The sequence below is a fragment of the Octopus bimaculoides genome, chromosome 4, assembly GCF_046866305.1.
Source record: "Octopus bimaculoides isolate indiv1 chromosome 4, ASM4686630v1, whole genome shotgun sequence".
Classification (NCBI taxonomy): Eukaryota; Metazoa; Mollusca; class Cephalopoda; order Octopoda; family Octopodidae; genus Octopus; species Octopus bimaculoides.
The window spans coordinates 18,407,711-18,420,119 of NC_142931.1; the positions used below are offsets into that span (position 1 = coordinate 18,407,711).

At 30.5% G+C, this 12,409-nt stretch overlaps 1 protein-coding gene across 50 annotated transcripts in view; it reads left to right on the top strand.

Annotated features, from left to right (window-relative positions):
* The window catches only part of LOC106881370 (kinesin-like protein KIF13A), a 692,738-nt gene that overhangs the window by 161,865 nt on the left and 518,464 nt on the right, over nucleotides 1–12,409 (top strand). For 22 of the 50 annotated variants that reach the window (XM_089350407.1, XM_089350417.1, XM_089350411.1 and 19 more), the window contains one exon: nucleotides 5,829–5,873. The exons of 17 other annotated variants lie outside the window; for them this stretch is intronic. In XM_089350407.1, coding sequence (XP_089206533.1) covers nucleotides 5,829–5,873 — 45 coding nt within the window. The remainder of the gene's footprint in view (nucleotides 1–5,828; nucleotides 5,874–12,409) is intronic. 11 more of the 50 variants (XM_089350419.1, XM_089350439.1, XM_089350398.1 and 8 more) reach the window with 1 other exon arrangement.

A 12,409-nucleotide genomic window follows, 5' to 3' on the forward strand; every position in this document is an offset into this window, starting at 1 on the left:
TTAGATTATATGAAGTATAACAAAAGTTCCCTTTTAAATGATATATATATATAATGAAAAAAAAAAAAAAAGAGCAGTGATATGCTGAGTAAGTTTGAAGTGTTTCATTGATCTGGAACAGATATGCCAAGATTTTATTAGATTTTTGTCTTCAGTAATGTCATTATATATTTTCAGTTTATCTACATAAATTTGTAAAATTAAATTAGTGCTTATGTGGTTTCAGTGATAGATGACTGACCACATAGTAAAGAGTTAGTCTTTGCTATTTATGCTGTTTTGTAACCCCTGCACTGCTTAGCTTGGTTTGTTCTGTTTGAAAAATTAGGTGCCATTCTCTCATTTGAGTTGTCTGGGAGAGGAATAAAAAGAAGCAAAGAACCAACACTAAAATTTTTGTTTCAATAACATGTAAATTTTCTACAAAAAAAAAAAAAACAAAAAAAAAAACAACCGCCAAATCAGTAAAAGTATGGAAACGATTTTTTAAAAGGAGTGAAACACAAAACCTAAATGAACAGAGAGAAATATTTTCTATCAGTTCAAATGTGAAGGCTGTATGTCTTTTTACAAATCCATTTGACAGAGCTACTCACATTTTTATTTGGTATCATTAAGAGCATAAATAATACAGTAATATTAATCTTATAAAAACGTGAACAAAATTCTATTATTTCCTTATTTGCATTTCTGAGATATTTATTACTATAGTAGTAAATTGACTAATCTATTAAAATTGAACTTTTAGTCTTTATCTTCTGTTAGTTCAATCATATATTTCATTTTTCATAATATATATATATATATATATATATATATATATATATATATATATATATATATATATATATATATATATATATATATAGTTTTGAAAAAATTTGAACAATAACATGACTATATTTCCAATAATATAGACTGGTCGTTTTAATAAATTAACAGAAAAAAAAAAAAGAAAAACAGAAAATTTGGGTTGGATTTTATAAAATAGCCTTTTATCTGTTGGTATATATATAAAGCTAGTATCTGGAATTAATTTAATGAAAGGTTCTTATATAAAATCATGAATGGAGAGGGGTTCTAATTTGGATGTGGATACTTTAAATGTATTTTGTCATAGAATCTGAGGTGATCTAAGGCAGATTAGTATCAAAAGAGTTTCATAAATGCATAATATATATATCTTTTTACCTGGGTGTTAATCTGTATTGTTTGATACTCTCCTACATACATGTGTAATATATTTCATTGACTTAATGAAGTTGAATCCATATGATATCCTAACACTGCAGTACTGTTAGAATAGGGCGTGGGTTGGGGTGTACAAAAAACATCCATGTTAAAATAGATATGGAAACTGCATGGTAAAGAATTTTCTGTAGAAAATGAATTATAACTGTTTCAAAATTTGAGTAAAAAAATCATTAAAATATTTGAATATTTTACTTCATTGTTACATTTATTGCTAATGAATATGAATGTAAGCTGCTTTTTTTATGTAGTTAGTGAAATATGCTTTCTATTCATTCAGCTTACTGCTTTGTTTACATTGTTCAGTCACTTTGCTTCTGATGCGTCTTTATATAGTTGTTGCTTTTTACCTTGCTTCTTTTAAATCTTATTTTGTATTTTTACAAATGGACAGAATACCCAGGTTTTTTAAAACCCATATATTCATTTTAATTTATCTCTGACATGAGTAGTCCATTGCTGATTTGATATATATTTTTCCCCACAAGTATTTTCTTTCTGTTCATAGTCAATCAGCTAAATGTTTTTATTTAGTATCGGAATAATCTTAAAAGAAAAAAAGTATTGTTTAATGGTAATTGTATTGATTTTTAATATGTTGTTTTATTTCTTTATTAAGAAGCTTTAATGTTCTCTATATATTTCTGCACAAAGTAATTAAAATACAATATAAAACTGAATAAACAATATGTGCAGTTTTGTACATGAAAAAGATTAATAATCTCTTAAAATCTGTCCATTTGTTATTGCTGAAACTTGCTTAACTGCTATACATGTAAAAGAAGGCATTTTTCATTTGAAGCAAATATATTTTGTTGATCACGAACCATATCAATGTCTGTATAAAAGAACTGATGGCTTTCAGCTTTTAAGCAAAAAAAAAAAAAAAAAATCCTTTCCCAGTTTGAAGCCAAAATTGATTTTCTTTTATATTAGTTTAGTTTAATGAAAGTGATTTCTAAGTTTGGTTTACTCATTAGTTCTGAAATACCCTGGGGCCTCTGTAAAATTATATACATTTAGTTTACTTGATCAGTGGTAATATTATAAAAATCTTCAGTAATTTTTTCGTCTGAAAACAGATAGTTGTTCATTATTTTAGATATTGAAGTATTGAATTGCCAAACAATTAACTACTTTCTAATTTTGCTTGGTGACTGCTTCATCTTTCATTATTTTATAAACTTTTTCTTCAACTATACACAAGCACATTTTCCAAAAAAGGATATAGTAGATTGCATCACCTTATGTATATTACTACCATGATATTTCATTGCCCTGGGGGCATTTTGGATCACAGAACAGTGAAAATTATTGATACTGTATACATTAAAGTATCCATGTGTGTTTGTTACCTTCAAATTATTTTATTTTAAAATATTGTCTTTTATCTAAGCTCAAAGCTATAAATCACTTTGGGGAAAATTGTGTTGTGATGTTTGATTTCTGCAAATATTGGCACAACCAAAGTGCAAATAACTTCAGCTAGGAGTCAGAATTGGAATATGAACTCGACTCAGCAGAACTTCCTCTATGGTGCCTGTCATATTAAAAGAACAAGTAATTGGAGAGTGAGAAAATATGTTACCATATTAATTTCAACATTTTATATTGGTAAAATACTGCTGGCTGTTGATTTTTCTCTTCGAATTTCCTGTGATAATCTATGAATAGTGTGTACCTACATTAATTATCAATTTTAGCTGTAATGAGCTGATTATTGATGAACAACAATTGATTAATTTGGGACTATACATGCTGGAATAACTTGAACTTTTTTTTTTTTTTTTTTTTTTTTTACTAATTATATTTAATTGATTTCTGACCTAGGCACAAGGCCACAAATTTTGGGGGAAAGAAACCATTGATTATATCAAACTTTGATGAAAAGCCAACTCCACCTCAGCAGTGATCAAATGCAGAAAATAAAGTGTGACACGTACGAGACATTTTGTCTGTGGCTCTGCCAGTTTTGCCATAGTATTAAACTGAACTGTTAAGTCAATACGAACAGAAATAAATTAAAAAAATATGTTGAAGTTGAATACATTAAAAATTTATTTTTGCACTATTATTGAGAATCAAACAAATTGTTTGACTTAAAGAAAAATAACACACCTTCATATATAAATTACAATGAGTGAAACAACTTAACCTTTTGTATATATGTGTGCAATAGAATATGATATTAACAGGAAGTTACAAGGCATCAAGTCATTTATTATATATTTATACAGAAGAGAGTTCAGAAATATATAAATACAGTAGAAAACCAAGAGAATCTAGAGAGTGAAAGTTAATGTTGATTCACTCTGGTTTTTTTCATATGCTGTATTTGTATATTTCTTTACCCTCTTTTGTATAAATATATTATAAATGACTTGATGCTTTGTAACTGCCTATTCATATCTTATCCTAATATACCTACATTAGCTTAACTTGTATATCGCCTCCAGCCAACTCTTATTTCTGCAGACCCTGTATTCCCTCACTTAACATTGGATTTTAGGCAGTGGGTCTGGTCTGGACACTTAATGTGTGTACCTATTATGTTATAAGATTTTTTGACATTTTCCTGCCTATTATATCATATTATATCCTATTATATTATATTATAAAGTGGCTTAAGGCAAGCAAAGTTCAAGGAAATTGTGGTGGTCTTGGTAAAAAATCAGTTCAATAAAGTCATATATTGCAAGAGAATTTTAATCTTTATAAGGGGATTTTTCATTTGAGAGGGAATAAGAAGTGTAGTAAAAGATTATAGGACTGAAAACTGTAAAAGAATTATGGAGGACAGATCAGCAGGCAGAGAGGATTGTAGTAGGTCAGAGGTCAACAGGAAAGAAATAACAAAGAGAAAAATCATTTTGTGATTCCCCCTTCTCTCAGTTAGTCACCTTCATCTGATGTGTGGGTATTCTTGTATACTTGAAATATAAACATTCATTTCTTATTTTGTAAACTTTTAATTAGTAAAGGTTTCCCTTTAATTTTGATTTCACAAATTATTATTTAGAAGTTGCTAATAGTGTTTCTAGTATTGTAATTTGTATATGAATCATAGGGATATAACAGAGACTTTTTTGTTTTCTTTCTGTAGGTAGTCTGTATGTTAAGATTGAGTAGACTTTCTGACTCATACACTAGAGACAAAGCTCTTATCCCACAAAATTAATTCAATTGGCTTCTTGAATTCATTAATCTGTAAATAAAGGCAGCTAAGAATCTCATTTGTAATGGTTAATGGCATAATATATATTATATATATATATATACACACACACACACACACACACACACACACACACACACACACACACACATATATATATTTATTTACTTATATATATATATATATATATATATATATATATAGTATTTTATTTATTATGTATAATATTTATTCATGATCAAAAGGATTATTCTTTAAAGGAATAAAGTCTTAAAGGAATTTACAGATAACCTTTTTATTTTTAATTGAATGTTAGTTACTTAATTGAATCCAGCTTAGCTTTTGTATTTCAAAAATTTCTGATAAACAAAAACATCAGAGCTTAGAAGCAATAATAATTGTTTTGGAATTTTTTTTTAATAATATATTTTGGTTTCATTTATGTATGATGTGACATATATGTGTTACTAACATAAAATTAATAACTTTTAATTTCATTAAAAACACACTACTTAGAAAAAAGGCTTGGGAAGGCATCTTTGAATTGAGATAAAGGAAACAATACTGAAATGAATTTAAATTAAACATAAGCACATGTATAGCCATGTTCGGCAGTTCACCTTTTAAAATGTGGTTCTGAGTTCAGTCTATCTCATTGTATGGTATCCGGTGTGAGTCTTATGCTATAGCCCAAGATTAGCCAATTCCTTGTTAGGAGAATTTGGTAGATAGAAAATATGCAAAAGCCTCTGTGTGTAGTATGTGTCTGGGAGGGGTATGTTTAGGTCTTGTCTTGGTGATACCCCAACATGGCCACAATTCATTAGCCGGAACAAAAAAAAAATAACCCCATGTTTATTCATTCTTACAATATGTTAATATTCCATAGTGTACACCAAATATTTGATTCTTCCACTGTAGAAATATATATTGGTGGAATTCAAACTCAGAACATAGAGCGGGACAAAATTCTGCTAAGCATTTTGCCCAGCCACTAACCATATAAAAAAAAAAAATATATATATATATATATATATATAGCCTCTGTTTTTCACTCTAAGGCTTAATCAAAGTTAAGGTAAGTTTTAGATAGTCATTAACATATTTGGAATGTTGTATATGCAAATCCTAATACCTAGTTTTCAGTGACACATTAATTCATTTTGCAAATTTTTGCTTCATCTTATGGGTAGTCTTAATGCACAGCTAAAATTAACCATTTAAAAAAGAAAAAAAATGATTTACATGCATCTATTCTCGAAACCATAATGTCTTCGGCTTGGGTAGATGGAAATATTTGCTTCATGTGAAAACTTGCATCACTTGGCATTTAAACTTTATTAAAGAGCTTTGCATGATATTCTTAGTGTCTTATGCAACATTTATTTTTCCCCCTGCACAGCAGCATTCAAGCAGTTCCCAAAGTACGCTCTCCTTCACAGGATATGTGAGTAAAGAAAAATTTTTTGACTTTTTCTGTTTAAATAATGTGGCTTGCTTTTTGAATCATGCATGATTTATTGAAAAATATTCCCCATATCTAAAATATGGCTTCAAAGTTTGTTTTACTTTTTACACATGATTTTGTTTTTCTTCATATCACGCCATGTATCAAATTAGACATGTTAGTTAATGAATTCAGACATTAGGCACACATTTATTTTGATGGCGTCATCCTCAGTTTTTAAGGACACGATTTAGTCATTCCAGATGTAGTTGTATGAAGTTGATTCTTTGTGAAAACAAATTTGGAACGCTTCTGTTTGTTATATCAACATAGAAAGTTCACATACCTGCCTGTTATTGACATTAATTGCATAAATGATTGATTCAGCGATAAAGTTTAATGTTTCAAGATTTTACTTACCTGTCAATATCTATCTATTGATTTTAAGCTATGTACTCCTACATGATTACCAGCACACAATCCTTGCTCATTCATTAGTCATTGTAGATAGTTATTACTGTTACAAATTATCTGATCTTTTGATAATTAATTTAATTGCAGAGTAGGAAGTTGATATAGATAATGATATAGACATTTTATTATGATACCTTTCCCATGAAACCATGTTGACATTGCGAGTATTCTTAAGAAATATGGTTTAACAAAATTAAGCAAAAGTAAGCTAGTTAATCAGAAATACCAAAGAAATAAAAACATCCATTGAATTACACACTACTCATTTTAAATATAATGTTGAAATATCCATGGAAACTTTTATATTAGTAAATTGACTCTCTTTGAATGATATTCAATGCGAATCACATTTTGCAACAGATTTAATTAGTAAGATTATTCATCTATCTAATTTTACCCGAAATTATGATTTGGGTTTCTTTGTTTAGAGCACATATTTATAAGACTGAATTTCTTTCGATTCACCTTTTTATATCAGGAGATCAGTACATATGTCTAATTAATAAAATTGAGTTTGAGTTTAGTTCAATAACTGCCAAAGTGTATACTGTATTGCTGTGGTTCTCAATCTATGGATCCCTTTGATTTCTGTTTTACTTAAGTGGACCCTCTTAGCCATTCAATGTTTCAAAAAATCCCATTATATTTTTGGAATAAAATATTATTAGGAACTGCATAAAAAATTAAGATGTTTGGTGCATTGAAGAAGTATAAGCAATTTATTGCACATGAATTTCAACAAAAAAATTTTCTATGGGCTTCCAAGGGTCATATGCACCCCAGTTGAGAACCACTGCTGTAGGGTCTCAATCAAATGACTAATATCTCAACCCGAATTCTTGTAAATTTGGCACAAAGTAGAGTAAAACATTGTGGCTTAGAAAATAGGGAAAAATTACAGCTAAGCTGATACTGTGTGAATGTGCAACAGGTGTGCATTTTTAGCATGTACAAGCTCTTTCAGTAAATTTATATCCTCAGCCTTTTCTGAGTTCTTATATATTTTAGAGTTACATTATGCATTCAGCAGACATTTCATGTTCTTACGTATGTTCTAAAGGTCCACATTTTCCACGATATACAATAACACATTTCTGACATATAAGTCACACAATGCCTTTTTAGTATAAAAGATTAAAGAGATTCGAGAATTTGAAGATAAGACGAAAACACTATTGACCACAGTGTAAGATTAATCAAAGAAAAAGTAATGGAAGCTTGTTATTGAACGGCGTTGTGCTAAATGAGATAAAGAAAGAAAGTAAGAAAAATAATATATTAATATATAATGACTTTGGAAGAATGACTCAGCAGAGAAAATAGTTTGTACTGTTCATATTAATCTACAGAACAAAATTCTATTTTAACCTTTTAAGATATCTGGTTGAAATGAATTTCTTTTGTTACAGTTTTATTGATAATTTATTTTTATAAAATGTTTTGTATGTCAGAGATATTATGTTACTGATATAGTCAGTTTGTTTTGAGTTCATTCATATCACAGTTTTGTCTTTAATATTCTGTCTATGTTAGTATTTGTTTTAGCTCCTTAACTTTACTGTTTTTGTTTGTAACAATCTTTGTTCGTATTTCTCTCCCTGCTCTTTTTTTTTTAAATCTTCATTTGAGGAGGGGAGCTAACAAATGGCTTACCTGAACAAAAAAGAAATAGTACAAGCAGAAAGATATATTTTTTCAACGCGTAATTACTGATAGAACAGCATATATAGGATAAAGTCCTTATAGAGCAGAAAAATTTGTCAGCAACCAACCATATGATGTAAAAATGAAATTATTTACCAGGCTATTTTATAACTGTTTCACTCATTTCAGTCATTAGTCATGGTCATGAGAAGGCATGACCATGGTTTAGCCAATCATATTGAACCCAGCATTTATTTTAGTTTGGCATTTGTTTTATTGATGTCTATTTGTCGAATTGCTAAGTAACGTGATAGAAAGAGAAAGTGGCACAGTGCAAACAACTCTAGGTTTTAGACATAGATGGTTTCTCTCTCACACACACGCACATGCATACATAAAAATATGCACATGCTGAGCTTCTGTGCAGTTTCTGCCTATCAAATTGCACTAATGTAATATTGGTTGACCTAATGGTATCGTAGAACACATCCTAGGTACCATTCAGTGGGATTGAACTCACTATGAAATGGTTGCAAAGTGAACTTTTTAAACACGTAACTATACCTGCCTGCACATATCATATATCTATGTAACTATTTACGATATTAGAAATATTTTACATATGAAAGGGGTTAATAATTGTGTGTGTGTGTGTGTGCGTCACATAGGCATACATATAGCAATTTTTCTATTGTGCATTCCATTATATATGCTGATCTAGATAAGTTCTCTTCTATAATTATACACTTAGAGCATTGTGTAGAAATAATTTAATCAATATTATTACATTGAAATAAATTACAAGAATCTATAAAGCCATAAATTCTATATGCATGTGTGTATATACCTGTGTGTTGTATCACCGTGTTTTGTCACTATGTGAGGATACAATGATGAAATTTGATTTAAACAATGTTAAAATCTATTTCGATACTTCTAATTTTCATGTTGCTGGCTTATATATTTTTGTTTCTTTAGATTTACATTTTCAATTTAAATCCTGATTAGCTTTGCCTATGCAACAAGCAGCTCTTAGTAAATTCCTTTCAGAATGATCATTATCTGGAAACTACAGTTGTCTCACTTTTAATGATTGTATTTCAAGTAATCAAGGCAAGAATTATGCTATTTATTCTTGGGTTCTGGTGCTATTTGTTCTATGATTAGCTGCTAAGAACGGTGACTTCTTTTACAGTAAGCCTAGCTTGAATGATGAATTCTTTAGGAGGTTATTTTTATTTATTTCTATAAATCTTACTTTTTTAATTTTAATCAATTTATAACACATAATGTGAGGGTGCATGGCCTAGTGGTTGGTGGTGTTGCACTCACAAATTGCAAGATCATGGTTTCAATTCCAGCACTGGGTAGTATGTAGTGTTCATGAGTAAAATGATTTATTTTTACATTGCTTCAGTTCACTCAGCTATCAATGAGTAACCCTGGCATCCTGTCCAGGAGGAATATAGTGGTTTTGGTCACTCACACACCATAGAAAACAGATAACTGGCCCCATGAGCCCTAGGACTCAAAACAATGATGTCCAGCAAACCTGCTTTACTTTTTTTATTTTCTATAATATGAAAAACCCCTTAGTTGTTGTAAGAATTGTACACATTTACTCTTTTACTTGTTTCAGTCATTTGACTGTGGCCATGCTGGAGCACCACCTTTAGTTGAGCAAATCAACCCCAGGACTTATTCTTTGTAAGCCTAGTACCTATTCTATTGGTCTCTTTTGCTGAACCACTAAGTTATGGGGACGTAAACACACCAGCATCGGTTGTCAAGCGATGTTGAGAGGACAAACACAGATACACAAACACACACACATTTATACAATGGGCTTCATTCAGTTTCCGTCTACTAAATCCACTCACAAGGCTTTGGTCGGCCCGAGGCTATAATAGAAGACACGTGCCACACAGTGGGACTGAACCCGGAACCATGTGGTTGGTAAGCAAGCTACTTACCACACAGCCACTCCTACGCCTTTGTCTATCATTTCATTTCAAAAATGATTATGGTATGAAATACATAAAAAAAAAATTTTCTTGTGTTTAATTAGTCACACAAAGCAACATTTAATAAAACATGCATGTGCAATCGTATTTAACACATTCATGTATGCTTGGATATGAGAAGGCACTTTGCAGTGGAAATATTCGCAGTAGAAACTTTTCTGTGTTGGCAATCATCATCATCATCATTTAACATCCATTGTCCATGCTGGCAGGGGTTGGGTGGTTTGACAGGAGCTGATAAGCTGGAGAGCTGCATGAGGCTTCAGTTGTCTGTTTTGGCATGGTTTCTACGGCTGGAGCCCTTCCTAATGTTAACCACTATACAGACTATATATACACTATACTGGATGCTATTTTTACTTGGCACCACCATAAGTGCTTCTTATGATGTGGTGCTGGTGTGGTTGCTATTTTATGTGGTTCCAGCAGGTGTTTTTTATGTGGCACCATCATGGTACTTTTTACGTCACACTAGCACATAAAATATATATAAGATATGACTTAAGAACAGCGAATTGCACATTTGTTGATGCACACAAAGCTTGATAAAATAAACTTTCCTGGGATTATTTCTGCAGTTAAAGGTCTTCTCACATTCTGGTGTATATGAATATATTAAATATAATTATACGTGCATATATTTTATTCAAAGCTGCTCTGTGTGACTTAAATCAGGCCTGACTATGCTCTGCACATATCAGCAAATGTACAGTTTGCTTTTCTTATACATAAGGACAACTATTCTTACCGGGTTTTCATAACTGATGATGTGGAGCAACACAGAAATGCATGCATTCTGTGATCTGATGACAACATTCATATCCCGATCTGGTTCCATCCATATTATCTATGAGGAGAATTTCCTCCCGAGACTAACTATTTCCACAGCAGACAGTCTTCCCACATCTGAATACACAAACTTGTTAAACACGATTGTACACATCTGCTTTTTATATTTGTTTCACAAGATTCTTGATGTGAAACCGGGTTTTCAAGCAAATACTGTGGTATATTTAGAGGGTCATTTTACTGATAAAAAACACAGGTACATTGATTAATTTGTGAGTCTTTCACCTCATAATTGTGATCTTTTCAATGACTTCTTTCTAGAACTATTTGTCTTCATTTTTGTGTCTGGTATTTATATGTATTTAAGAGTGTGTGTGTGTGTGTGTGTTATGTTGCAGTGTGTGCTTATGGTGGTGAGTACCTACGTATGTATGTGTTTTCTTTTGTTTTTATGTGTTTGTGTGTGTATAAGTTAAGGAGAAATTACTGAGTGTCACATATGAAAATTTCTTAATTAAAATTACCCTTTTAAGTGGAGTAGGGGAAAAAAAAAAAATTAACAGCAACTGTTTGTGACTACCAAAGAAAAGTTGGTTTATTTGTTTAGGTGACTTAAAATCCAATTTTATTTTGCAGGTAAGGACAGCTATGGGCATATTCACCCTATTAAAACTCATCAGCATAGTATAGTCGTAACAAACCTGTCAATCATTTAGTATAAGTTATTAGATATAGAAATTGAGTTATAAATAATTTGTGATAATTATGATTTGCATAATTAAAGATCAAATGAGGTAAGGGAAACAATTGGACAAGGTCATTGGCTTGAATTTGGATAATTGAGTTAATTAAGGTGGTTATGTATTGAATGCTATATGAGAAAATATGTAAATTGAAAATTGCTTTTTTGTTGGTGAATGAAAACAAAATGCCTGAGGTAATTGCTAACATCTCTCAAAGAAGAGGGGACGTAATTTTTAGAAATTACAAATAATTCTCTTAAAGTTTATTTTACATATTGAAGTAGAAAGTCTTTCCAGTGTAACTTCTGTACTAAAACTCTGCCTATTTTTCCATCTCCAGCTTAAAGAGAGCTCAGCAGATAGCTATATTCACAAAACCTTTGTACAATATAATTAATACTAATAAGAATTTTATGCAATTAAATTTTAACAACAAAATTAATTCATTATAGCAAACTATATATAACAGTTGGCAATAGAAACAATTTAGGAAAATATTAAAAAAATGTGACAATGTAACACATTACTTCACACATAGTTAGCACATTTGTTAAATTGCCAATTTTATTATATATTTTGTTGTAATCAAATTTTATCATTATAAAATTTAATCGAAAACATAATTGAAATTTTATGAAGTACAATCACTGCTATCTGTTGAAATTCTCCATGGTTAGAGATAGAAAAGTAACTCAGAGCTTTGATGGACAAAAGTAGGTTGCTGTTCAAAATTGTATGAGCGTCAAGGGAAGCCTAATGTTAGTCTGAAGTAAAAGACAACTGTGAACATGTTTCGGGCTATTACACCTCATCAACATAGTATAGTCTGCTCAAGCCAGCTTGATCAGTTGACAGTACAGCT